The following is a 27,862-nucleotide window of genomic DNA, read 5'->3' as shown; positions in this document are numbered from 1 at the left end:
GCGATGGGAGGGAAGGACCCAGACACCACGGCTGGCATGGAGCGCACCTGAGTTCACAGTGGCATAAACTGGGCTCTGCACAACTTCCTAGAGTTCTGCTATATATTTATAGTTTGTAAGGGTATGGCTAAGGGGAAACTTCAGTACTTCCTTAATAAATATTTGCAGACCCTTTAAGGTGGAATGAAAATTCAGAATAATACAAATAATAAAAGGATTCCTCAAAGGATGCTCAGTGACGTGAGCACAATGCATTGAGACTTTCCGTATTTTTAAAGATTTCGTATCAGTTTAAGACACATCATTTACTGCTCCTTGTAGACCCTCATATGAATATAGACAGTGGATTTCTCATTTATCAGCAATTTTAGAAACCTCAGAGCAGTAGAGGTCTACATGCTATGCGCATTTCAGATGTTTTGTGTCTTATCAGAAGGCTGGAAAGAACCAGAGCCCATCATTTCAACTTCCAACTCTTCATTTCTACCTCAACCTGCTTTAAAAAGTTGTCATTTGCAATCTATTTTTTCCCCGTTGTCCCCCAGTAACAGCAACTGGGAGCAGATGAGAACATAATAAAGAAATACTGTGCTAATATAAGAAAGACCTTTAACTGATTAAAACCAGATGTACTGAAGAATGTCTACACATTTACTGCCAGCACACACAAATACATCTGTTAGAGCTGTCAGTGAAGTACAGATTTTACTGGATACCTGTTACCATATAGAATATTTATTGCTTCCTTGAAATTGTATTCAAGATAGTAAACCTAAAATATCTCTTACTGCTCAAGATTTCACTACAAGTAATAATAGCTCTGATGTGCCTATAGCCAGTTGTTGTGTAACAACTGTATCCTCTTCGGTGTATTCGGACATCCTCTGTTTAACACATTATTTCAGCTTCTTTAGTACCTTAGCAAAACTGGTCACCAAATTGTTTTGCTAGCTCATGAATCATTCTTTTTTATCTTTTTTCTCCCTTTTTTCCACCTGAAAGTCTTCGTTCCACGGTTATCTATCACGTTCTTCCTATCTGCCAAACCAGCTAAGAGAGATGAAGGATATAAACATCCATGAATTACAAACATATGTGTCCATGCATTATGGTGCTGATGTATCAATACGTACAGTGCTTGTAGTGAATTCGGGTGGGTTGTCATTCACATCTGTCACTGTAATAATCGCTGTTGCTGTGTTTGAGAGACCGTAGTTAAGATTTCCTTCCATATCTGTGGCTTGAACAATGACTATATACTGCTGAACTTTCTGGAAAATGAAAAGATAAAGATTAGAAATAAAAATGCATCCTGTAAAATGCTTTGGTTTATTTTCCGCATACAAGTGCAATCTTTACGCACACTAAGAAGTTAATCAGATTCCAAATATTAATAAAAAACCCCAAGATATTATTGTCTATCACATTTTTGAAGGGATTTTTACAGAGGTTGGTGGATAGCACCAATTTTATGGGAAAATAAAAATCTTATGGGCAAAATTCCTTGGTCAAAACAGACATTTCTGTTAGTTTTTAAGCATTTTCGACAACATTAGCTTTTGCCTTCTGAAAACCAGTAAAAATTTTGCTAATGTGTTTTCATTGAAAACAGCACTAAGAACATTATACTCCCAAAATTGACAGCAACATTACGTGGCAGCTCTCCAGCTCGTTCTGCTCACACAGTTTGATGCCCATGAAGCATTTTGATACTTAAAATACTCCCCATGTTTCAATCCTTAACACAATCTTGGTAAATAAGGAGAACTTGAGTCCAGTATGAAAAAAAAAATAAATAAAATATTCAGTGCAATAAAGAGAAGCTCAGCAGAACTGATTCAAATTCCTGAGCACCTCAAGCAACCTGGCTCTCAAAGAAAAAGCCTTACAGAGCCAGCCATAAAAATCACACATTAAAGATCTTCTAAAAGACACTGTATGTCAATGTGACTGGAAAACAAACCTGAATAAAACAGAGGAGGGCACCTGAGCTTGCATGTGTGTACGTCTCCCAGGATGTCTCTTTACTTCGGAATATCTGCCCACTCCACAAAAAGCCTCCTCGTCTTTAAAACTGGCCTCAACAATAACTGTTTTATTTGGATCAGCAGAATTTACTATTGATGCCTACTCGTGTCGTGCTCAGGGTACGCAGAGCGCTTCCCAGGTGAGTATGAAAGCACAGATCCTCTCCTGAAATATGGGCAGAGTGATGTGCCAAGAACCAGGGAGGGATCCAGTCAAAATCAGTGTGACTCAGAGCAACACTACACATGACACTCTCTTCCTTAAGATTTAAGGTGTAATTACAGACGTGAGCTGTGGTACAAGGAGCAAGCAGATCTGAGGGCACATAAGAGAGCCTGAAGGGTGTGAAGAACCAAACCAAAGCACAATGTTATGCTATGTTTTTGCAAAGCCCAAGTGGAGGGACTTTGCTGTGAGGACAGACTGACTGGATGCTGGATTGCTCCTGCTCTCAGAACACAGCTTAGCTTTCAAGGGCTGCTCCTTTCCTGTGCTGATGTTACAAGCCTGCATAAAATGTCAAATGTTCTTTGAAATCTCCAAAGGCAAGAATCAGGTCAATTAGGTCTCTCCACTCCTATATAAACATTCTTGAGGGGCTGTAATTGGCTTAATACTATAATTCTTCTGAGTTGCTAGAATAACAGAGATCTGAATTTCAGCTTTACCTTGATTCCAGGACTTAACTGACAGATATTAACCTGCTAAATTGACAACCCATCACATACAGGGATCCATCAGCAACTTGCAACTGGAATATATTATGGAAATGCACTTCCATTATCTCTTGCCACCTTGTATAATAGAACATGAGGGAGAAACTATTGTTAGCCTTTGGTTTTCCTCACACAGAGGGTTGCTGTTCATTACTCCATTGGTAAAGCACTGGGTAATTGGAAAGCTGAAATGTCCTTATTAGTGAATGTAATTTCTATTTCATATTTAGCTTTTCCTTTCGTATTGTCTCTTACAGTGAACCTGGGGGGCTGACAGAAGTATTCTCTCACAGGCCAAATCCTTGTGAGCCAAATTAGGTTTAAATCTTAGAAGAGGGGGGAAAATGTTTAAAAAAACCTACAACAATAAAACCAGGAGCAATCAGATCCCACATAAATGAGAAAATCAGGTCAGAGGCCCACGTGAGAGATTCCATTTCAACAGTGCATTTAAATGGCAAAGCCATCTCTAATGTTGCTCACCGCAGTGAGATGGAGACACGTAACTCCCAGCATTTCCGATGTGATGGCATAGCTGTAACACGCTTGTTAGCGTAAAAGCATCAGTGCTTCAGCAGCAACTGCAGGAAAAAAATATGTTCCTTCCTTCCCATCAGCTGAGGGAGCGATAAAACAGCTTCCATTGACAGGGGTGCTTCTGTTTTAAGGTTTTTTTCCTACTTTTTAGTGGTTTTCTATTTCACAGCTCTCGGATGTGTCCACCAGAGCGAGCTGGGACCATCACGGCAGTGCGCCTCCAGAAAGGGGATGGCAAAGGCAGCTCTGCTTCTGTGCAAGAAGTGATTCCACAGCTCGTGACAGCGTTATCTGAACTCTGAGAACAAGCTGCAGACTGGGGGTAAGGTCACACTCTGTCTGCACTGCACTTTTTCATACCATGACCCAGCCTCTAAACTCCCACCGCCTTCAGCTCCTTTATTCACTTCCCAACCAAAGCATTTCCTGAAAAAATGAATTCTCTCATACAAGAGGGGGTAAGGGACTAGAAAGTCTCATTTAAAAGCTTTGTTAACTTCACAATTTTACAGCTTATTAAATTATACATACTCCGACGACACACACATCTCTGTGTGTGCATACTCACAGACACTGTCTTATTAATCTCAGGTTTACAATAAGGTTCTTTTATTTAATAAAACACCTTTCCCTGAGCATCACAGCAGTGTTAATAAAACCCCACACAAATTCAGAATGATAAATTAAAGTTAAAAGAAAGATTTTATCAATCACAAAATACAATGCCAAAAAAGAAAATGTCCAGAATTTAGTGGCGTACGAATATACCAGCCACAAAGAGCATAAGTATGGGATGAAAGGAAGGATGGCAAAGGAGCATTGCACACATGAAAGCCCAATCCTAGTGTGAAAATACAAGGAATTATAGGAGATCTCAAATGGATGGAGTGATCAGGTAGGATTTTTAGGGAAATGCACACATCTCAGATGGGTGCTGTATCTCTCAGGATACTGGAGGCAGCTGCAGCAATCAGGGCCATATGAGAGGTGAGCTGGTGGTGCAGACTTAAGAGACATCACCAAAGCTGCACTGATTTCCATCTGCTGAAGACATAGCTTGTGTTTAGAGTAAAAGTGCAATCTGTCATGAAGAATGGCCTTGGTTGTACATGAAGTTGTACAAAACACAGACATGTAAATCATAGACATGTAAACCACAGAAACATCTAGGTTGAAAAGACTTTTAAGACCATCAAGTTCAACTGTAAACCTAAGACTGCCAAGTCCTACAAATAAAGTAGTCTGAGATTTGTCAAACCTTTGCACTCAATTAGCATCCATGTCCAGCTCTGAAAGGCTCCTGTGTGGGCATGCAAGAGTGGTGCTTTTAAGTATTTAGTTTTAGTTTATAACTAATTCAATCTCCAGTGAGATTGGCCCCAGCAGATAAAAACTTCCTGATTTCTTTTGTTTTTTCCTGTAGCTAACCTTTTTGCTCTTGTGCATTAAGCTCATTTTATTGAACTATTCAATCAATTTCAACATGTCCTTCCAATTTGTCACAGCATCTCCAGGGGCATCTTAGTTTGTTGTCCTAATATTATTAGTATTGCTACAACTATTAAAAACCAAAATAGGCAGCCACATGCCCCCAAGCACAAGAGACATTTTCTTGATGGCATTTTAATCATACAGAATAGTTCTTATGTTCTCTTTCTTTACAAAGATGACATTTTAGATAGCACAGGGCAGAAACAACAGCGTCACAGTAACATAAAATGGTCCTAACCCAGAGAAACTAAATGGTTACTGTATGTTTGCTCTGATGGTGATGCTGTGGAACTAAAGAAATGAGCCCCTGCCCCAAGGGGTCCAGGCTAAAAACCCAGCCTCAGTGAAGTCCCTGGGAGGCCCAGTGGACAGTATTTTTAATAAAGCTAACCAATTGTCACACTAGAAGAATGTAAATGTGCTGCTTAAGCAGAAGAAAAAAATCCTCATCTTGATAAGTGCAGAGCTTTTAGTCTGACCTAAAAACCAAGAAGGACCCTTGAAGGAAAAAATTAGGAAGGACAGAATAATTAAAGGAACTGTGGCAGATCTAATCTGTCTGCTCTTCTGTCAATCATCTGATACACTGCCACAAAGAAATACATTGGCTAAATTCCGGAAGATGGGAATGAGTTGAAGAAATTAGTTAAGCTGATTAATAGGAAGTTGATCAAAGGCTTGGTTGAAAAAGATAGAAGTGCCCTGTACAGGAAGAAGTAACAGCTTGGAAGGAAAGTAACCTGACAAATAATAGAAACTAGATGTGTACAAAATACAAGAACATGCAGCAAGGGACTAGCAACAAAACTTTTCCGGAAGCTGGTTTATCAGACACAAGCAAGGAGGACTGGCACCATGTCCCACCAGGTCCCTGTTGCTGAGCAGGTCACAAGTACTTCTGGTGAATCCATAGTCTGCAGTATCAGCTCTGAGGATACGGCAATATTAATTCCCTGTGCCAAGACTGAGGCCTCATCGGGATGCTGTGCACAATCCAGGTCCCCTGTATTCGCTGCTGAGCAACCCAGATCTGACCAGATGTCGGCAGTGAAGAGCCCATCACAGGAGAAGAGCCTGGAAGAGCTTGGCTTGTTTAGTCTAGCCAAATGAAGGCTGATAGCAGATATGATTGCTGACTATAAATACATCAGGAGGATAAACACTAGAAAGGCAAAGGAGCAATTTAAACTAAAGGACAATGTTGACACAAGAACAAATGGGTCTAAACTGGCCATGAATAAAATTAGGCTGGAAATTAGTAGGTCCTTCACCACTAAAGGAGTGAGATGCTGGAGAAATCTAATACAGGGTCTGAGGAGCAAAAATGTTCAAAAGAATAAATTAAATTAGAGATAAAATCCTTTTGGTCTAGGTAGAAATCATGACAAATTGAGCTAAAGCAGAACATGGATCTCTCAGCATTCACTGCGTACAAAAAACTTTTTAGGAAGAAAAAGAATAAACCCCTTTCAGTCCAAACACCACAACATGTCTGTGTGAAAATGGCTTAAGACTTAACTCTGATTGATATCAGTGAACCAGCCCACCCCATCCACACAAAGGAAAAGGTGCCTCAAACAAAATTACAGCTATTGCAAGAGGCTCTTCCCATCAAGAGACAGGCTGGCACGAAACACAAATCCCTGGCTGAGCTGAGCATGGTCTTGCCAAGAGAGGTTATAAACAAAAGTAAATCATATCCAGAGAGAGAGTCTAAAAAGAACAAAGTATTTCCAAATGAAGTTCTAGTAATGAAGTGCTATGATCCCAATTTTCAAATGTGCAAACACAGTGTTTTTAGGAATGTGCCTGTTCCTGGTTTACACATGCAATTATTATAAATCACACAGGAGCTGGGTAACTGTGCATACTGAAGTCCAGAAATGCAGTAATTATGTGATTAAATTAATCTGCATTACGGACAAAAGGTTTGCAAAATTAGGACCTACATTTTCAAAGCTCTGTACAAATATTGTCCAATTAATTACCACTTCCTGAAAAATGTCTGACTAGCTAATTTTAACATCGTGTCTGGTAAAGCAAATAGGATTACCAGGATGTTGCTGTAGGATGTACTGAGTAGGAATCTATTGGTGAAGTAGATAGAAAATCTAAATCCTATTTCCTCCCATCTTCTTTGTATTTATGTGTTTCTGCATTTCCCCTTACTCTTGCAATGCTAATGGGAAGAATATAGGATGTTCCGGATGTTTTCTAAATCGTTTCTTTACATGCTACTGAGGTTTTGATGCTTACTTTCTTTGGTACGAGACTGTTGACAGTGAACACAGAAGTAATAAATATTGTACTAGAGCCAGGAAAGCTGATTTGAAAACAAACAAACAAACTCCCCCCAAACATTCACCAGACTTTAGCAGAAATACTTTTCCCAAGATCTAACTAGCCGTCATTTAAACAAAGCTCACAAGCAGATCTTTTAAAGCATTTATCCCTTAATACTCCCTACTTAGCCACAGCTAAAGACAAACACAGATTTCCAGAGGAATGCTCAGTGGAGAGGGCAGCTTTCACAGAACAACCAGAGCACCCGACACCTTTCCCAGCTCCCCCCCTGAGACAGCGGTGGTGGTGAGTGAGCTTCAGCCATGTGATAGAGTCAAGCAGAGTCTTTGATATAACTTGACCTTTTCATTTCTTACACATAGCACAGCATTGTGTCATGTATGCAGCATCCTCGGCAGACATCAAACCCTGGGTCTGTGAATCTTAATACACAAGCTGCTGCTGCCTGAGTTAAAAAGACACAGTTTTGCTCCATCTCAACCTCTCTATACAGGACCAGCTACTATCGGAGGCATTCGTGCTTCTGCTAGGGCAGGGTTGGAACAAGAGAGGGGACCCCATTTTTCAAACTAACTGGGCTTAGTGCTGCACAGTCATGAACAGTGAAGCAAACAGTCAGGTTTATCTTCTCCATCTGGCTAGGGTTATATTGACTTTTCTTCCAGCATTGCACAGTGTTTCCCATCTGTGGTGATCTGGCATATTAGATTTTATGAGGTACCTGTAATTGCATTGCTCCTGGGGCAGTGCCTTGGTCACTTGGTTCACTGGTCACAGCTCACCTCTTGCAAACAGTAGTGTGTTAGTTAAGCTGGCTTTCTTCCTTAGCAAAGGCGTCAATGTGAAACACCTCAGGCTCTGACATGCAGGTCAGACCCCATGAATTCCTGCTACCATCTGACCAAACCTGCCTTTCATCCAGATATTGATGAACGCCTTCAGCTCAGGAAAAGCCTCACTTCACCACCCACAGCTCCCCAAACTACACATTGAAGCACATTCCCAGCTCTCCCATGCCATTAAAAGTAAGCCCAGCAACTCACACCACAGCATTTCAGCCTGGTAGCATTGCACAGAGAGGTGGAGGCTGGGAAGCTGGCACACACCAAGCAAACACCCATGGGAGATGTTTCTCTGCTGTTCTCCAGGGTTGAAGCATGCTGAAGATCATCTCCAGCTCACACACACTCCACTCCCATGCATGCTGTACTGAACTGGAGCCTACAAAGGAGGCAGGAGAGGATGACATCTCGTGCTAACCCTCTGCCATCATCACTGAGTGTGCATGACTCAGAAAGGAGGAAAATATTCCCTCCCTCCCTCCCTGCCCAGCACTGGGTACTAGAGTCCTGCATCTGGGCAGGAACAACCCCAGGTTCCAGTATAGGTTGGGGAACGACCTGTTAGAGAGTAGTGTAGGGGAGAGGGACCTGGGGGTCCTAGTGGATGGCAGGATGACCATGAGCCAACACTGTGCCCTTGTGGCCAAGAAGGCCAATGGCATCCTGGGGTGTATTAGAAGGGGGGTGGTCAGTAGGTCGAGAGAGGTCCTCCTTCCCCTCTACTCTGCCCTGGTGAGACCGCATCTGGAATATTGTGTCCAGTTCTGGGCCCCTCAGTTCAAGAAGGACAGGGACCTGCTGGAGAGAGTCCAGCGCAGGGCAACTAAGATGATTAAGGTAGTGGAGCATCTCCCTTATGAGGAAAGGCTGAGGGAGCTGGGTCTCTATAGTTTGGAGAAGAGGAGGCTGCGGGGGGACCTTATTAGTGTATATAAATATATAAAGGGGGAGTGTCACGAGGATGGAGCCAGGCTCTTCTCAATGGCAAACTATGATAAGACAAGGGGTAATGGGTATAAACGGGAACACAAGAGGTTCCACTTAAACTGGAGAAGAAACTTCTTCTCAGTGAGGGTGACGGAACACTGGAACAGGCTGCCCAGGGAGGTTGTGGAGTCTCCTTCTCTGGAGACATTCAAAACCCGCCTGGACACATTCCTGTGTAACCTTATCTAGGTGTTCCTGCTCTGGCAGGGGGATTGGACTAGATGATCTTTTGAGGTCCCTTCCAATCTCTAACATACTGTGATACTGTGATACTGTGAAAATATTCATCCAGGAGTCTGAAGAGCACTTCTAGGGCTTGCTCTGACTCACTGGATGCCTTCACCCACACCACCAGGCTGAAAGGGCTGCTCCACAAACCTTCAGAAATCAGCTTAAGATATGCCAAGTCTCTCTGAAACAAATAAAGGCTCAGCGGCCACATGCCAACCCCAGGACTGGCATTTGGCACTGCATCTATATTGACAATCAGCCCTTAATAGCTTTTCACCTGGCAGCCTGATTAATGACCAGCAATTGAACTTTTTAACACTTTCCCAGAGCACCTGAGACCTGCAACACACCTTATATAAGTAATCTATTTCTCTTTAAAGCTACTACACTTTCAGACAGTGTTTTAATGTGTTACAATTTACACATTTTAACCCATTCAGGACCGGCAGACACATCATCAACTCTTCCAGCCTCTCCAAGGGTGGGTGTTTAATCTCCCATGTAGGTGTAAACGGGACCTGCTCCAGCTCAGCAGCTATTTTCTCTTCTCTGTAGCAGCTTCTGAAAGCAAAATAGCTTCCGGTGGTGGGTACAATACCCAGCAATAGCAAACTGAGCTTCTGTATGAAAGTCCTCTAGAAGTTACCAGGAAGAAAGTGAATATGATCTTTTTATCACAGAGAGGTTATAACATCAAAGAATGCTGGAAAGCCTTTCAGGAGTCACTCTGTTTGGCCTTTCAGTAGTGTGAGACCAAACAGCTCAGTGGCTGTTGCCCATGGTTGCCTTTTTTTCTGTTACTCAGACAGGGAAAGTGGTGGAAGTGGAAACCTTTCCAAACGCCATGCTGGGTACAGAGCAGACCCTAGCAGTCACACTGAAAGCCTTCCAGCACCCTGGCTGTGTGCCCCTGGACATACAGGACAGAAAAGTGAACCAAACTGAATTGCTCATCTGCTTGATTTCATTGTGAGAGCCGGGGGTTGTGAACAGCCAGAACCAGGAGCCGTGTTACTGACTGAGACTCTCGTCTCAGAAAGCGATCTGCTAGTTGTCAGGGATACAAAGGGAAGCTTAGAAATAGATACTCCAAACACTAAAAAGCCCAGAAACAAAACCAGATTCCCCCCCCTCCCAGCAGAAAAAATGGTAACAATGACCGAGGATCCCGGTGGATCACTTTCATGATTTCTTAATGCTAGTGCTAGCAATGCTGCGCATAGGAAGGGCTGTATTCAACAAGAACAGTGATGCTTTTGAGTGTGATATGCTGCAACCACATTCATATGACATACATATACATGTAGATATCTGTATTCTGTATTTTTTATAGTGAGTTTTATTCCTGAGGGATCAGACACTGAGCTACCAAGGTTCTGAAGAAACACCCAAGCTGAAACCCCACTGTGGTGGAACCCATGAAGAACGCCAATGCAGCAACTTCTGCCTGAGGAAAGGGACCTACTGGAAAAAACATCCACCAAAAATAGTCAACTGACCCAAACGCACCATGCAGAGAGCTTACCACGCTCTGACCCCCAGCTGGCCAGCACATACAGCAGCAACATGGTTTGAAGTATGCTGTATACAAGGTTAATAGCAAAGTTGGATCTGTTTAACCTGATACTTGTTCTAGATTTCAAGTTGCAGAGGGTGGGGGTTAGAGGTCACAAAAATCTTTTGGCTGATGTTTGAGCACAGACATTTGTCAAAACCTGAATGTAGTTGCTTAAAAACATGTTAAGCCCAAAGAATTGTTTTCGTATCTGAAATAGTGCTTTAAAATTGTCCTCATTCCCTACAGTTCACCCAAAACGTACATAGGACCTCAATACTTCAGGCTGTCGCAGTATTTTCCAGTTTCAGGAAGTTTTATAACATGAACATAACATTTGTCGGGATATTTTGGGTTGGGGTGGTTTTTTTGACAAATAGAACACCAAGCCTGGAGCAAACAGTAAAAAAGGACTGGGCTGTCTTCAGAAGATACATATGAAAAGAAAAACACCATTAAAAAGAGGTCAGTGCTCTGAAGTATTTCTTTTCTAGTCTTGAAATGTTTCACATTCTGACGCTGCCACTGAGGAACCTTACAGATTTCCATGCCCAGCCTATTGAAGGTCTTCAGGTGCTATGGACTGACTTCAAAATTATTAACAGAATTACTATCAAAATCGTTATCAGAACTCTGCTGTAACAGTGTCTCTGCCCTTGGATAGTATCACCTTTGCTGTTTAGAAAGACTGACAGTTAATAAGCCTCTCATAGGTTCTCTCATTTAATGCCAAAATTAGAACCACAGAATCATTAGAAATGGGTTACACCTCACTCTTCAGTGATACAAACTGCAGATTAGACAAAAGTCCACAAGGAAGCAGGAGGGAAATGAATTACATGCTTCTGATTGTCCTCACTTCTAGATATGGAAGGGGGTGGCAGTGAGCTGGTATGAGCTACAAATGAATTTCATTTAAAAAAAAGAGAAATGACAAATATCTTGTACAATGTATTTTGATTCTACAAAAGACTACAGCCACTGAGTGGGCGCCTAAACAGAGAAGGGTTGTGATTAAGGCTGCTGGCTGCAGTTCTGAAGACCTGGATTTCTTCTGCATTTTCCCAAACACTCCCCAAGTGACCTTTAGTAGGTCATTTAATTTTTTCTGTGCCTCTAAGAAATTGAAAATAACACTTCAAGATGAAATTAAACCACTTTCTTATCTCACAGTGATATCGTGAGAATAAAAATCCATTAGTTTGCTGAAGCATTCAGCCACTCTGATGAGGAGGGCTGCAGAAGTACCCATCTCCAGCACCCTTCCCTCTGGTGGCATCCGCACTGGGTACTGGTGCAGAAGTTGTCATTCTTCGGCATTTTTGCGGAATCAAGAAGCATCTCTGACCCAGCAGATGCTGCTTTCAATTCCCATCAAGACTTTGCAGGCTTTATGCCCCCAAGATGCCAGGTCATCTAGCAAAGCACTTAAAAGGGGGCCTGAGGAATAAGCCTTCTAACGTCGGGCTGAGGCAATTTTTGTAAAACCATGAAATTACATTTGGCTTTCCTTGGGCAGGAAGAGATGAGCAATAGTTCAATGCCTAGGTGGTCACACAGCAGCCATCGCTGCTGAGAGGTGCCCTTTGGTAAATATGCCAGCACTAAATTGATGCTGCTTCCAGGCTGTGTCTGCCACTCTCTGACAAAAGGAATGAGTGTTGAGAGACAGAAAAAGTCCAAAAACCCCAGGCAGACGACAGAGAAGGGAAAGTAAATAGCAATCTGAGAAACAATTCTTAAAGTGAAAAAATGACCTTCTTTGGATTTGTGCAAACTAAATTCTTCCCACAGTGTGTAACTTCTTGGTGATTACCCAAAGGCCAGGCTTTAGGAGAAAAAAAATACCCTAGTTATGTCCATTGCACTCTTATAATCCACAAAACCTTTGCTGTCAAATGCTGCCAGAGCAATTTAATAAACAGGGAGAATGCCTTAATATATTCTGAAACCTGAAAACCACCCATCATTAGCCCCACATGCTGTTTTCCTACTTTCTCTGCTTTAAGCTATTTAGCTGTTACAGCTCTTTTTCTTGTAAGTCTGACTTCGGTTTTCATCAGCCTGATTTGTTTTCTGGTATATCTCGCTTGATTAAAAAGAGGAAGAAAAAAGTTTTGCAATTCAGGTAAAACTACCTTCTTTAAGCTTTGTCGAGTTGGAAGCTTGAAAAAGATCATCAAGCAGATCGGTGTAAGTGAATATATATTTGTAATATTGCTCATTATTTATACTTGGACTCATTTTTGCAGATAGGCTTGAAATTCCACACTCACGACACCGTTGCTATAGTCAGACCTTTTTATTCTTAGGAGCAAGAGGTTTTCTAAATCCCACCAATGCAGCAATTAAAGAAAACCAATGTAATATATTCAACATAATATATGCAAACCATTTCCTCTAATCCCATGCACATACACATGGTGGGTACAGTACAAGGATCCTGGATTTTAAAATCAATGGCAGGCAGGAGCACAATACAAGTCCTGGGAATCTGTACTTTGTTGACTGTATGGTCTAGATGACACAAACTAATGTGGTGTCATTTGTTATCCACTGATAGGAATTATGTTAAGAAAATAGCTTGGCTAAGTCCTTGCTAGCTGCATAGGCCTTCACCATTATGAATTGAAGGAAACATCCAAACAGTGAAGGAGCAGGATATAGTCAGAAAAGACACTAATTTAGATTTAGCAGAATGAAAGGTTAGTGGAGAACAGTCAAATAACTGAGAAGAGAGTAATGCAAGAATCCCCTATTGTATTTCACTTAAAAGCTGTGTTATCCAGTATGGATAGCGTCATGTTGTGTCGATCTGCTGAGAATGTGACTGACAGAGTTACTGGAGAAGAAACTCAGTTTGGTTGTGAAGTTAGAAATACTAATGGGGGTTTCTGTCAAAACCAGGAAATTGCTTTGTTCCCCTGGCTACGCTTTTCCAGGTGCTGTACACAAATACTACAGACATGATCAACTGGCCAGGTTAAGTCAGCGTAGACTTGCCTGGAAGACCAACCCCTCATTCAGAAGCCATCATGGGTACTATGCCTTGTATGCACCACTAATGTTTGGTCTACTAGATCAGCACCAGGCATCGAGCAACGTGGGACACACAGCAAAAAGTCCTGCCTGCCTCCTTCATTGCCCTCCTCTCCAAACTTTGACCCTCAAAGCCATGGAAGTTTGCCAACTGTTTTGTTTCAGCAGCAACTGTAAGAGTTGCTTTGCATGGCAGAGCCCCAGCCCCTGCTCTGACTGCCACGTGGATGATCCCTGAGCTAATCTGCAAGCCCTTCTGGTCAGGAAAAGGCCAATTTTGGTGTGAAAACAGGTGCAAAAGAAAAGGTCTTCAATGCTGTAGGAAAAGTAACCAAAAGCTTATCCTGTGAGTGAAGGACTTTGACCTGGCTGGAAATTAGGACCCATGACATGAAACAAAGACTCATGAACATGAATGACATCTGATCTTGTTCGTTTCATATATATTAATAATGCCAAAGATGTAACACAGAAGAAGTAAATGTATGCAGTTGATTCAACACTTGATGGTTGTACTACATCTTGGTGTGGAAGAAGGGATACAATTCAGACTGAATCTGATGGAAAAACCACCTCAGTCCAGATCAAAACATAGTAATAAAGTTTGTGATGACTTAATCAAATGCAACAGGGCTACTTGGTGCAAATCACTCACTGAACCAGATCTAGGATTAATGGAGGATAAAATTCTATACTTTTCAGGACATCTCAGCTGTTCTTTAGAAGCTAATGATCCTAATGCTTATATGTAGCTGTACTAGATAAAAAGGAAGATTTTTTTATTAAACATTGTATTAATGGATTTGAGTGAAGTCACAAATGGATTATTATGTGTATTTTACAAAAGGCAGGCCACCAAAATAAAGAAATATTTGCAGAAAGCAATCTTAACAGCTCAGTGCTTCCCATGGAGCTTCCTGATGGTTCTCAGTGCTCATTGATCTCTGGGGTACAACATTTGGGGAATGAGAAACACAGAAATCCTGGGAAAATACTGACTGCTATCCTGAGCAATTACAGCTTCGCAATACATTTGTGGCTCTATGGCATTTGGGCAAATAGTTTTGGTGACGATGTCTGCATCTTTTGGGTTTAATTGCACTCAAAAGACTCAGCAGAGAGACACTGCAATGAGGCCTCATTCATGACACTTCTGGTCACTAGGAAGCATTGCAGATGCCTTTTGAAGGATGAGATGCCAGCTCGATGGAAGCCCAGCTTCAGCGGGACTTCACCACCCTCCAAGCATATGTGTTTTCTGCTTTGGAGAGTGAAGACCTGTACAACTCAATATAGTGCCTGCCCAGAAGACTTCAGACAAGAGATAACAGTGGGGAAGTGAGGAACAGGAATGAATGACTTCATGATAAACTGAAAAACTGCTGATAAAGTAAATGACTGAGAAGCCAGGCTGGCAGAGTGCCAGTGTGAGAATTCACTGTGATGAGCAGGGATGTTTTCCTTCCCATATTGGGCCTGTCAGCTTTAATCAGATCTCTGTTAGCAGAATCACTGTATGGCCAGGTGAGACCACAAAGAGAGCAATCATCATCCAGGAAACAAACTGCTCATGTCAGCAGCAGGAGGAGAAGGTCTGGTCAGAGCAGTTTTGTAGAAAGTGCTCCAGAAGAAGCATATTAATATACAAAGTGGGAAATATAAATGCCGTGTTTATTAATTTCAAAGAGGAGGGAGTCAAACAAGAAGAATTTCTGATAATCCTAAAATTTCCCAACTGTACAGGGTGACCTTTGTCAGGGCAGCTTGGGCCCGTTCTTGGGACCGTCTGTAAAATGAGGATCGAGCAGTAGCCACGAGCCATTTCAATGACTGGAGGCAGAATTTAATTTTCTTAGATCAGAGCCTTAATCAAGCAGCATTTAATTTCCATGCTTTTTGTCATCTAAGGGATCTTTGCAAGTGTCAAAGGCCTTTAAGTGACCAGGAGCAGGTTCTACCTTATCAGGGGAAACTTTATAAAGGAGTGAGCACCACTGAGACCCCCCTGACAACCTCCCATGTTCCTGTAACATGGAGTTAACTTCAAATTGCCACAAGGCATGAAAGAAGAACTTGTCAGCCACCTTTATGTGATGAAATGCAATTCTTGTGGTTGTAAAATTGGAGCAATGTAGCAGTTTCTTGGCTATTAGCTGCAAGAGGGAGTTTCAGCATGTCAGTTCTCTCCAGTTCTGGCTATGTTTCCTCTGAGAAAACATTCACGTATGGAAGGGCTGAATTTCACATAAGAAGGAAAATGACCCTGAATTTGGTATTCTGCATTACAAAATACCTAAAAATAACAGACTGCAAGGAAAAATTGCAAAGCATAATTCTGCCAAGATAATTAATCCTTGTTAACCCATGGCCTGATCATACATGATGCTGCTCTGATGAACTTACTGAAATGCTATAAATAATGCCAGCATATTTTATTTTCTTTGTAGGCATAAATATTGACAAATTCATACTCATTAAACTTCCGTGGGCTGGGAATTATCCCTATTTCTCAAATGGGGAACAGGCAGAGGAATTAAGAAAAAGTTATTCAGAGACAAGCTGGGGTATGGATTTGCAGCGCCTCGAGTGCCTTATTCCCTCCACAGGATCTGTTTCCATGCTCCCCTTCACCTGCAGTAAGCCTGGGGTACCTGATCCCATTTCAGGTGACCACATGCTAGCTCTGATTTGCTCAGGCTATGTTAGTTGAAAACAACAGTCCTTATTCTAGTACTGATGCTTTCGCACAATTAGAAAGGGAAGGGCATATTGTGGCATGAAGAATCCCTCAAAACTAAGCATATTCACTTTGGTCGTGATGTTGAATTCAAATGAAACCATGTTTGTGGTCCTGTGCTCTCTAATCTCAGCTTCTTGTATGACACAAGGGAAACATCCCCAAAATGGCACCAGTATTTTTGTCAGAATCCAGTTTAACATCTTACCCTTGTAGCAGATTTAGAAGGGGCTGATGAGATCATAAGCTTAATGCTCTCCTAAATGCTGGTGAGACGTGAACTTTTGGATAAGAAAGTATTTATCCTACTCCTACGGCAGTATATAATGTTAAGCTTCTGTAGACCTTCTTATCTCTGGTTCTGGAGGTGGTGTCCAAACTTACACTGAGTAAATGTTACGTGTGTTGCTTTATTCCTCCACTTCTCAGAAAACTATGCTGTGAAAGTATAAGGACTAGAAGGTGATGTACTTTGCAAACAAGAAACAAGGCTGTAAGACCAGGCTTCGTGTGGACTTCCTTTGTGTGACCATCCTCTTCAGGCAGTATGTGAAGGCGTTTAGAACTCTAGTCCTTGGTTTCTCCTAAGGAGCTGGAGGCTGTGATAAGTATGTGTCAAGATTTTTGTGAGATGGATTAACTCCCTGTGGGGAATGAGATCATGAAATGCACTTGATTTTATCCTACGTTGCACTCACATTTGTGTCCCAGAGTTGAAAAGGTTTTATCTCATCCCGCTAACTGCAGTGTTTACCTCACTCTTGGTTAATGGGAACTGTATGGATTTCTTATTTCTCTTTTCTCATAGCAAATATCAGAATAATCCAGGTTTAGAAATGTATTATCTGACAGCAGAAACAAAGTGTTAACTCAAACCAGGTGCAGCAGGTCCTCACTTTGAGTCTTTAAGGTCTCTAACTAAACCATTAGCCCACAGAGTCATTGATTTAGAGGACAGCCCTTGCTTCCCATGCATTCAGCCCTGCCACTTTGAAGGGGTAGAAATGGAAAACAGAATACGCTTCACAGAGATCCCATTTTCACTGCTCCATTTGAAACGGAAAAGGCCATCCTAGGTGGGCACATTCCTCTGGTCTGAACACTGGAAGGTGCATCTCTGTGGGAGGTATTTATTATCCAGGTATTACTGTAAGACAGCGTGAGCTCGTGCCAGGGGTCTGGCATGCTGTGAGCAGGCTGAAGTGGGCACCAAGGGGGTGAGATGGACGCAGGAGCATCTCTTCAGGCAGTTTTCTATTTGTTTTATTGTGTACATAAAATGGACACTGTTGTCCTCAGCAGCGTGGGGGCCGGGTTTAGCACACCGGATCAACCGGGAATGTCTCCCCTCTCTCCTGGAATGCTGTGGTGGATAAACAGGCTGCCTGCTATGCCCCAGAGGCTCACAGCAGGTGAGGATTCTGGGTTTTATGCTTTTGGAGTGCCAGGGTCTGTATATTTGCCTGATACTATTGTTAAGACTCTTTTTCAAGGGGAAGGGGATGCTCAGCCCCATGTGCCTGGTGCTGCTCCCTGGGTCTGTGTGTGCAGAACTGGGCCTCGGTATTTTTATAAAAGGGGAAAAAGGAAACAAACCAAATCAACAGATGGAACTCCTCAGATGGAAGGGGACATAATGGTTATTTATTTAAAGAGCTGCTAAGGTCTAATGGAAATTTTCAAGAAGCATTCCATTTAGAACTAACAAAGGTTTATTTAGCCCATATTTTCTGTTTGTTTTCAGTCATTTTTCATAGCAAAGAACATTTGCTAGCAGTGCTCATTCTTACAGCATCTTCAACTGTGTATTCCCCAGCACTGCCCTAGTTGCTACGGAGACAACAGAGATGCCACAAACAGCAGAAAGCTGTTCTGGTATGGAAGCAGTGCACCGAGGAGAGAAATGTCCCTTGGAAACATGAGATCTTCCAGCCCTTATACACAGGCATGGAAAATGGGTGAGATCTGTAGGACATACAATGTGCTGGACCCTGAGGCTAAACAAAATGTTTCCTCAGAGTTGCTTCCCTGTCGCCAGCTGCTTTTCAAGCTGCACTAAAGGCACAAACTGTACTGCTCTAGACTTGATGCCAAAGAACATTTTCTACCTGGATTTGAATAATGTGAATATATTAATTAAAGTTGATAATGGCTGATAATGATTCCCACCAGCAGTAGAACGTTGCTATATTTATCATTATCTATGAGATTCTCGTACCTAACTGTAATTTACAGAGAAGGCTTGAAGTAACGTGACTTGCCATCTTAACAACTTTTCTGATAACACCTTTAAAGACACAGAACATTGTTTTTTCAGCTGACAGGTCCATTTCTCAGCATGTGAAAGAAAGCAAAGAGAGGAAAGACCCCCAGGTTTTGCTTTAAGCAGCTCACCCTTGAAAAGGGGTAAGAGACTGGATGCACACTGGCAAAAATTGGAGAATAATTTAGCATTTGTATTAATTATGGACATCGCTTTGCAGAACTTTGTCATGGTCTGCTGACAGAAGTAGGGCTTCACGTAAAGGGGGACGGAAACTCTGTGCCTTGGTCCTTTCTAAAATCCAAGAGGAGATATCTCTGAGGCATGGGGAACTGCACCCCAGCTTCCCTCAGGCTATGCTCAGGGGCCCTTCAAAATGGGAGATTTGGCAGCAAGAAGTAAGAAACATCTTGCAAAAGCCACAGAGGATGCAACAGGAAGAAGGGTGGAAGATGTCTTCCATGATCCACCTCTTGGGCTGGAAGGTTGGGCAAGGACTGGACTTTCCCTCAAGGGGAAAGAGGGATGAGTAGATCCTACAAGGGAAGCACCCAAGTCCTCACACAGTGGAGGATCATAAAGGTCTACAACCCAGTGGGGTGGAATTCATGGGATTGTGCTTCTACTATTCCCGTCTGGGTGCAGGAAGCATTTGCCCTGCTGCTGCTGTCCTGGGCTCAGCAGGCTCCTGCTGGGACAGTGCCTTCAAGAAGAAAAATCAGAGCCAGACACTGAATGTCAGCCAGTCACTATGCTGATTCAGTGACACACTATGCTGATATACATGGCAGTATAAACCAAAACCAGCTAAACTATACCTAACTTTAAAAATGCTTTTTTTACACCAGTCACTGGACATAGACATGCAACTGAAAATTCTGGGAAAAAACCCCCACCAAAATAAGCATTTCCTATAAAATAGGTCTTAGTGATATAAAATTTATAAAATATGAATCCATAAAATATACAAAACAGAGTCACTTTTAGCTAGCGTGCACAAACCTCAGACACGTCAGTAACTCTCACACAGAGGTCAAGCCAGTTTGCAAAATAAAATAGGAATAAACCATTCAGGAAGCTCAACATCTCTCAAAGCTGATGATGTGACTGCTGCTGGTTTCAGCAGACCTCGATCAAAGCCAGAACAATAGGAACCTTCTTAAATATTTGTTGTTAAGGTAAATCTAAAATGATTGTCTAGCACAATGTTAATTACATTGTACAGCAATCAAAACAGAGACGCTGAGTCTAATGAATTCCTGCTCTCACCTTTGGAACAGAACTTGAGTGTCTTGTTCACCTCCTTATTAGCCCATAAATATTCTAATTAGGAAGCAACTCTAGATGAATAGGATTAGCAATAAGGACATTTTAGACTAGGTACACAAGAGATACTCAAAACTCTCATGTCTTATCTAAGGCTCTCCTGACATTTATAATCATGTAGAAACACTAAATTTACATAGCTCTGCCTAATTAGACATGGTTGCAATTACGTTTGTGGGCTTCCTTTTTTTCCTGCCCAAGTATAACTTACACTGTCAAAACAGGAAGCAGGAACTCAATAGAAGCTCAGCAAGAAATAAAAGTATTTTCTGCTATTTATTTCTTGCTGGTTTTAATTTGAAATTCGTATTTCAAAGCCATTTTTTTTTTTTTTTAGATCCAAGGCAAGAACGGGCTGTTACAGATCCAAGTCCAGATCACTGCTGCTTTAGATGTAAAAACATGCTTTTTATAGACCAGCAGCATCTCAAGAGCAGGCACTAAAACAGGCCAAATTCTGCAAAAGGTGGCACATGCTCTGCCTGTATAGGTGGGTTGCTCCTGCTCTTGATGAGAGCAGGAAACAAAGAAACTTGTTTCCTTTGAGGTCTGTAAGCCCCCTGAAATTCTCATCCTGCTTAGTATTCTGCTGAATGCCCTGTGGGTTTCTGTTTCAGTCTCTTTCCCCAGCCTGAAAGAGCCCGAGTCTGACATTTCTGCAGTAATTCTGTGTTTGCCTTCCTTGGCCTTCAGAAAGATGGTGAGAAGCAGGTAATCCATCAAGCTGTATTTTCTGTGCAGCAAATGCTGGCATTATTGGGCAGGAATTTGATAAATGATGTGTACATTATAACCGTATTTCAATATATTGTCTTTGATATCTATAATCACAGACAGAGTTCTTTCACCTTTGCTCAAACATTAATCAAAGTAAATGATATGCACTCAATTCAACATGCTTATACATTTCTGCTTCAGAGCTAAACTATAATCATGACAACTCAACTGGGTCGACAGACTTCACCTGCACAGAGCTCAGGCTGCAGTCAAGGTAGGTGGAGATGGCCAAACATTTGTATAAGGCCTTGGGATTGGCGCATTAGGAAATTCCCAGGGCAAACTGCAGCACATCGATTTTATTAACTGCTTATGGTCTAATTCTCTGTACTCCTAAATCCTTTATTAGAAAACCAGCATCTTATCTGACTCCCAAGTCACATTTCAAGCTCCATGCAAATGATGCCAGCAGAGTTACAGAGCCCTTGGAAGCCAGGCTTCCTGGTGGCAAGGGTCACTGGCTCTGGGCACTGCAGTACTAAAGATACCTTCTTAATAATAAAGACTCAGGAGGGATGAGAGCAACCAAACAAAAAAATCCTCCTGTTTACAGCTTCACTGCTTGGAACGTGGGAGAGGTGGTGAAACAACAGTTCTGCTTGTACAGGTTTGTAAAAGCCAGACTCAATCAATTAAGAAACCAAGAATCCTCCTTTTAGCAAACGGAAGAAAAGCAGATCATGCAGCAAATTGACTCACGTGAGCACTGAGACTGTTTAATGCAGTGCCCAGAGCATAACATCCACCAAGTCTTGGGTCAACCCAAAGCCAGCTGAAACCCAAAACCTCCTGAAGCCCAGCTGCAGCCTTCCGATGAATTTTACACTCAGGCTCCGCTGAGCTATAAAGAGCTGGCATGTTTCTGAATATCTGCATGAAATAAGTGCAACAGCCTGCTTCTAAAAGGACATAACTGGCATGTTTTCTTTGGCTAGGACATCAGCCTCATGCCTGTTTCCTTATCATGCTTTCTGATCAGGAGTTGTACCAGTCCAGGTAGTTAGATCTGAAAGCTTATGATGACAGCCCAAGGAGTTGAAACAAAATCAATAACCATACAAACACCAGTCCCATCCTCTGCTTGGCTATATTTAAGATCAATCAATATGCATAAACGACTAGCGACAGGCACATCTGCACTAGTCTAGCACATAATCAACTTTGCCTTGTCTCAGCTTAATATAATTTTCCACCATATTAGCAGTCTTTATGATATCCTGTCTTTTCAAATAGACATAATTCAGAATCACTACATAGTTCAATTGGATTATTTGAGTTGCACAGACCCACACTCGTGCACATGCACACACACACACAAAGCCACTCTTCAGCAGCCGCCTCTCTTCACTCCACTGCGATTGGGATTAAAGCCATGCTGAAAGTGTTTGCAAGGAGGTGTCATTCGAGGCCATCACCAGCTTTTACCAATACCTCTGGCAGGAAAATTTACGTGTGTGTGTATACGTATACTTAACAGACTGGGAAAAGAAATGAACCAACTTATCAAATGCCATGCTGAAGCATCCATTAAAAATTGCACACACTTTTAATGAATTGGGTGAGGGTTGCTGTTGCATAAATTTATTTAACGTTAATGTCCCTAGTTTGCTGTAAATTTCACACTGTGAAATTACCAGGGCAATTCTAATGGAGCTGAAGCCTCCAGCTGCACTCTATGATAAAGGAGGAAATAATTATGAATTCCTCTGGGAAGCCAAAGAAAGTCAAAGATCTCCTTCAAAACTGCTCCCAGATGAGCTGCTCATCAGCGAGCTCTGGGGGTGCAGAACCGCTCCCCAGCACCAGGGAAAGCACAAAGAGCAGGATGCTCGTGCTGATGATGACTCCACCACTGACATTTAATTTGAAAGGATTGAAAGCTGGTGTCTGCAACAGCTTCTGCCAAGAAATGTATGAACAGTCAAGACAGAGCACGGAAGTGGGTTTTATGTTCCAAGTCGGGAGGATGCTGTGTAATTTTACATCTAATCACCTAACACGAGACATAACCACCAAACACACAGCTCCAGGAGCCCATGCCTGAAGCTCTGACAGATGCCTGTAGCATGAGAAGATGCTGAACTATGCAGGTTGTACCACCTAGAATGGCGTTTTCTGTATCCCTTTGAATCCAGAGCTTACAGCCTTTGCCAAGAAGAGTGGAAAAAGGATAAAAAATAGTAACTGCAGAAACCCCTTTGTACCAATCTCCTTAATCTTCCATCCCTGCAAATGTCTCTTCCTCCCTTTTTGGTTTTATCCTCTCTTGTTCTCCCTTCTATCTCCATGTTCATGGAGAGGCAGAAGGCTGCAGGACAGATGTTTCCTTCTTCCACATCATTACAGGCTCCCCCAGCAGCAGGAGAGCCCACCTCAGCCATGAGCAGGTCAGGGCAGAGCTGGAGACCCCAGCCCCTGCCTCCTCCCCACCACCACGTTCCTCACCTGGCAGTCAGCATCCTCCCTTCAGACAGCTTAGAACTGAGACCCTGCAATGAGTGACCCCATAATTGGTCAGACTGCACCTCTGAAATTATAAAAGAACTCATTCCTGGTAAGGAAGGTAGAGAAATATAAGAAACAAAATCACCTAATGGAACAGGCAGGCAGCATTTATTCAGTCTCTCCCTGTGCATCACTCACAATAACGTGTTTCAGTGTACTTCAGGCTTGTTTCCTAAGAACAAATATAATTCTTATTTATAATGCAACAAAGGATAAAGCAGGTTTCCTGATTCAGATAAGTGACTCTGTGATTATTTCTTCAATAAAAACCACCATGTCTTTCAGATAATTCTTTCATATTTTACTCTGGTTTGGATCAGAGAAGGCACAGATGAGCTTCTCTGCGCCTTGAGTCACTTTGCTTATTTTCTCATTTATAAAACCCAGGGACCCACTGGAGAACGCTTCAATGGTACTTAAGGACTTTTGAACGCTGGATTGAACCTCGTGGTCTGGACTTGCAGCAGTGTAAAACCAATGCAGAACTATGGAGAGCGTCACTGTTTATCAGGTAATTGCATCCTGTGAGATGATAACACAGTGACAGGGGGCTTGCAGCGTTACCACCGTGGATCATGACACAGCCCTCTCCTTGAATAGCAATCATCCGGCTTCCCAAATAAGCAGCGAACCAAGATGGTGCTGGGAACCATGGCAGCAAAACATCAGTAGTGCATCAGCATGCTCCAGATTTTGGCTTGCTATACCAAAATGGGGTGAAAAATGTTAAATGAAATGCAGTTACCTGCTTGGGCTTTCTACCTGCATTCAAATCCTTCTAACAAAAAATGTACCATATTATTTTCTGCATCTTTTTTTAAGGTAGCTGTCACCATACGATTTAGAAATACCAAACATAGTAAGAATGGGAACTTCTGTGTCAAAATGTCCCATCGAAATTCAGACACCTCCTTCTCACAGTCTGTGCAATACTGCGAAGCCAGCAGGGCCTGCACCTCATTGGAAAAAATCCCCAAACAAATTCTGTGTTTATGTAATGATGTATTTATTTAGGGCCACTCCAAACATATACAGCTCATGAGACTTGAAAATAACTGCATGTGAAAACGCAAACAATAATTTATGTAACTTTAAATGAGTTTTTGCAAGATGTTTTGATGTGTTTTCCCTCAATGCTCCCCTGCACATCTGCTTATTAAGTATGTCATTTAGCTTAGCTTATTTCCTATGGATGTTGTAAGAAAAGTACCGCGCCTGTGCTCCTCTCTAAACCTGCCCTGATACAGCATCTGGGGTCAGCACAATAATGCAAAATCCATTTCTCAAATCTGTCAGTCAGCCTTTGAAGATGCTAATACTGCAGGCAATGGTCACTCTGAGTTACATTAATAGGCTCTTACTGCAAACAGTGGAATTAGTTTTCAGAAGAACATCCCTAAATAACCATTTTGATATGGTAGGATGACAGTAGTGGCAGAAACCATATAGAGAGCTGAAGGGGCCTGAAGATGAAAACTGGTGGAGAATTATGACAAAGTGGTTTTTCATCAGAAGAAGCCAAGAGTGAAACTGCTCCCAAGAAAGGACATTCAAAAAGTCTCCCTTGCTTGGAATTAATTTTTACATGGCAAAATAGTCCCTTTTAAAATCATTTTAATGGTTTGAGATAACTTTGAGAAAAATTGATCTTTTAAAATGTCAAACATCATTTTAGCAGACCAATATCAATGTGACATTTTTGCAGCTATTAAAATAAAAATGTTAATTCTCTCCAGTTTTTTTTTATTTTCTGATAGGTAATTACGATTTAAAAAATTCATTATTTTGTCCCAGTCTGGGGGTGGGAAACTTTAGTGGGGCATTTCCTGCCTAATCAGGATCATCTACATAAATGATTGCTGATGCTTCAATTTCTACTCCAATGCATATGGCCAAGAGATTCTCCAGCTCTCCAGTTTGGGGGTTCACAGCAATGTTGACATGGCCAAAGGAGCTACCACCAACTCAAAGATCCATCCAGCCTCTTGCAGGTTGCCCTGGTCTTTGAGCTGTTCTCCTAGCACTAGTGAAGTTTGCTCATGGAAAATCAGTTTGTTTACATGTGCCATGGTCAGGGCAGTGACTGCTTTGCAAACAGGGGATCTGTTGAGGTCACGCAGTCATTCAGTGCATCTCTAGAATAAGCCACTGGAAGCTGCCTCTCTTCCCATCTGTAGGGCAGATTTTCCAGTAGTAAGGAATACTGGTAACCTCTCCAGATTTTCTCTTAATGCTCAAATATGCATTCATTCAAACCACATCTAGCTGCTGATTTACAAACAAATACTGTTCATTATGTTTTCTGTCAAACATCATGTCTTCCAATATCAAACATTAAAGGGGGAAAAATGCACATAATTCACAAATCTAATAACACATTTCCCATCACACTCCTCTGCATTGCCATGGCCACAAATCAGCCAAGATGAAAGCATTTTCAGGGCTGAAGTTTAATGGCTAAAATAATTGCAGAAACATATACATCTCCAAAACAAACCACTTCCAGAATGAATAATGCTTCGAGTATCCTCTCATCTACTACTTCAGTTCACCTCAGTACAAGTTCCCCTGTGAGCGAAACACATACAATATATTGTATGGTATTTCAGACACTGCAGATCTCTACAGCTGGACCAGCTCCACTCTGCTTCAAGCAAAGCAAAGGGATTTGCAGAGAGTAGGATGCTGCTGCCCTTATCTCTCTGAAATTCACCTTCAGAAGATGAAAACAACACTTCCGAAGTAGGCATTTTATTTGGCATATTCTTGCTTGGGTGGTATCAGTTCCCTTTAGAAAAGCAACTAATTACCAGAAAAGCTTTACCAACTCTACAAGAGTCACTCGCTGTTGACTTACAAACCTTACTTCCTATCCTCAGGCAACAGGAACGCCTTCGAGCATCTGCCCAAACTTTTAAGCATTTAAACAAGATCCTTCCTCATAAACTGAGATAAATTCCATGTTGGTATGAAGAAAAACTGCAACCTGTTTTTCAGAGATCTGTATAAATTAAGACTGGAAACGCCAACTGATTGAATGCCTGGATAATATGAGTCACTGCATTTTTATTCAATTAGCTCCCCTTCTAAATTTTAGCCATCAGATTTGAGGTCACTCAGTATGTGACCTGTTTACTTTAACTGAAAGCTGCATTTACTTTTCTGGAAAGGCATTTGGAACAGAAAGCATTGTAAGTGCAAAAAATGAATAGCTTGAATAAAATATGATTGTACTGACACATACTCTACTTAATGAGGATTTCTTCCACTAAATCTCCACTTTTTCTTTTTTTTTAAATGGAATAACAGAACAGCAATGAAAGGAAAATATTTAGCCTAAAAACTGGGAGAAAACCCAGTGAGGTTACCATTGACAAAAGAACAAACTGCCTCACTATTCTGCTACTACAAGCTCCTAGATGCTTTCAAGTGCAATGCTGGGAAAACGAACACAGAGCTCCTTCCTTCCAGCACATGACACCGTGCTGGCCTTATCCAAGACACCCTCTCTCAAACTGTAGTGAATAGAGAATATCCCAGACCTCAGCACCTGATGTTGTGATTATTTACAGCCCGTCTAGTGATGCTTGGAAGTGTCTAACAAGAAGAGCTCGGCCCTTCAAAGAGCACCTTCTGCCATCTTTTTGGATACTAATTAATATAGAACTCAAGGAATAAGACAGCATTTGTGGCGCTGAATAGCAAACTCCCACATTTTTGTCCCTGTGCACAAATTTCTGCCTCTTTGGAAGTGTTACATCCCCAGCATCTATATACTCCATGATTCTGGCACTGTTCAAGTGCTTGGATGAGATGTACTATAAAGATATTAGAGGTACGTCCATTTTAACTGTATTTTACAAAGCACATAATAGCCACTCCATTGTTTCTACTGATAACTTTCCATTTTAAGAATACTTTCAGAATACAAGCCTCTATACCTGGTCTCCTGGCAGCTGAATTACTTCGCATTTAAGATGCCTTTTTCTTATGCTCTGTTAAGAAAAGTCACTGCTGCAGACTGAAATATCCTGTAAACTCATTCACACTCTGGCAGATGTCTCGATGGTAAGATTTTACTAAGAAATATAGCCCAAGATGCTTATAGAAATTAGTTGTGTTATTAAAAAGATAGTAGTAGTGTAGGAAGAAAGAGTTAACAGAGCCTCACTATAAAACGCTAATAACAGACAATGGTCTGTGGATAAGTTAATTAGTGGAGCCAGCTTCTGCTTAATTATTTCACTTGACCTGGTACAGATTTAGACAATAATCCCTTTTGAGAGGGGGAAAGTGCTGTTGGAAAGTATGTGATGTACCGGAAATAAAACTTTAAATCTGCCTGAGCTGAGCAGGTAGTCTTCTATCTGAAATTGGAATGATACACTCTTCTCCACTGTAAGACAAGCTCAAATGGAAAAAGAAATGCAGGTCTGAACCACAGAGATTATGTTAAGGACCTGGTGAGTTTTCCACTCCTATACTTAACTTTTTTTTCCTCCACCCTATTCAGCTGGGATTTTA

General features: G+C 41.7%; 1 protein-coding gene across 1 annotated transcript in view; it reads right to left on the bottom strand.

The window, feature by feature from the left end:
• Positions 1 to 27,862, bottom strand: part of LOC308226345 (cadherin-4) — a gene marked incomplete at its 5' end in the record, with an annotated part of 462,244 nt that overhangs the window by 42,456 nt on the left and 391,926 nt on the right. Inside the window, one exon of the mRNA XM_080628000.1 lies at positions 1,134 to 1,271. Within this exon, the coding sequence (XP_080484126.1) occupies positions 1,134 to 1,271 (138 nt within the window). The remainder of the gene's footprint in view (positions 1 to 1,133; positions 1,272 to 27,862) is intronic.

This window comes from Psittacula echo (assembly GCF_963264785.1).
Source record: "Psittacula echo genome assembly, chromosome: 12".
NCBI classification, from domain to species: Eukaryota; Metazoa; Chordata; class Aves; order Psittaciformes; family Psittacidae; genus Psittacula; species Psittacula echo.
Note: the sequence above shows the minus strand (reverse complement) of the source record. Positions and strands in the feature narration are given on the sequence as shown.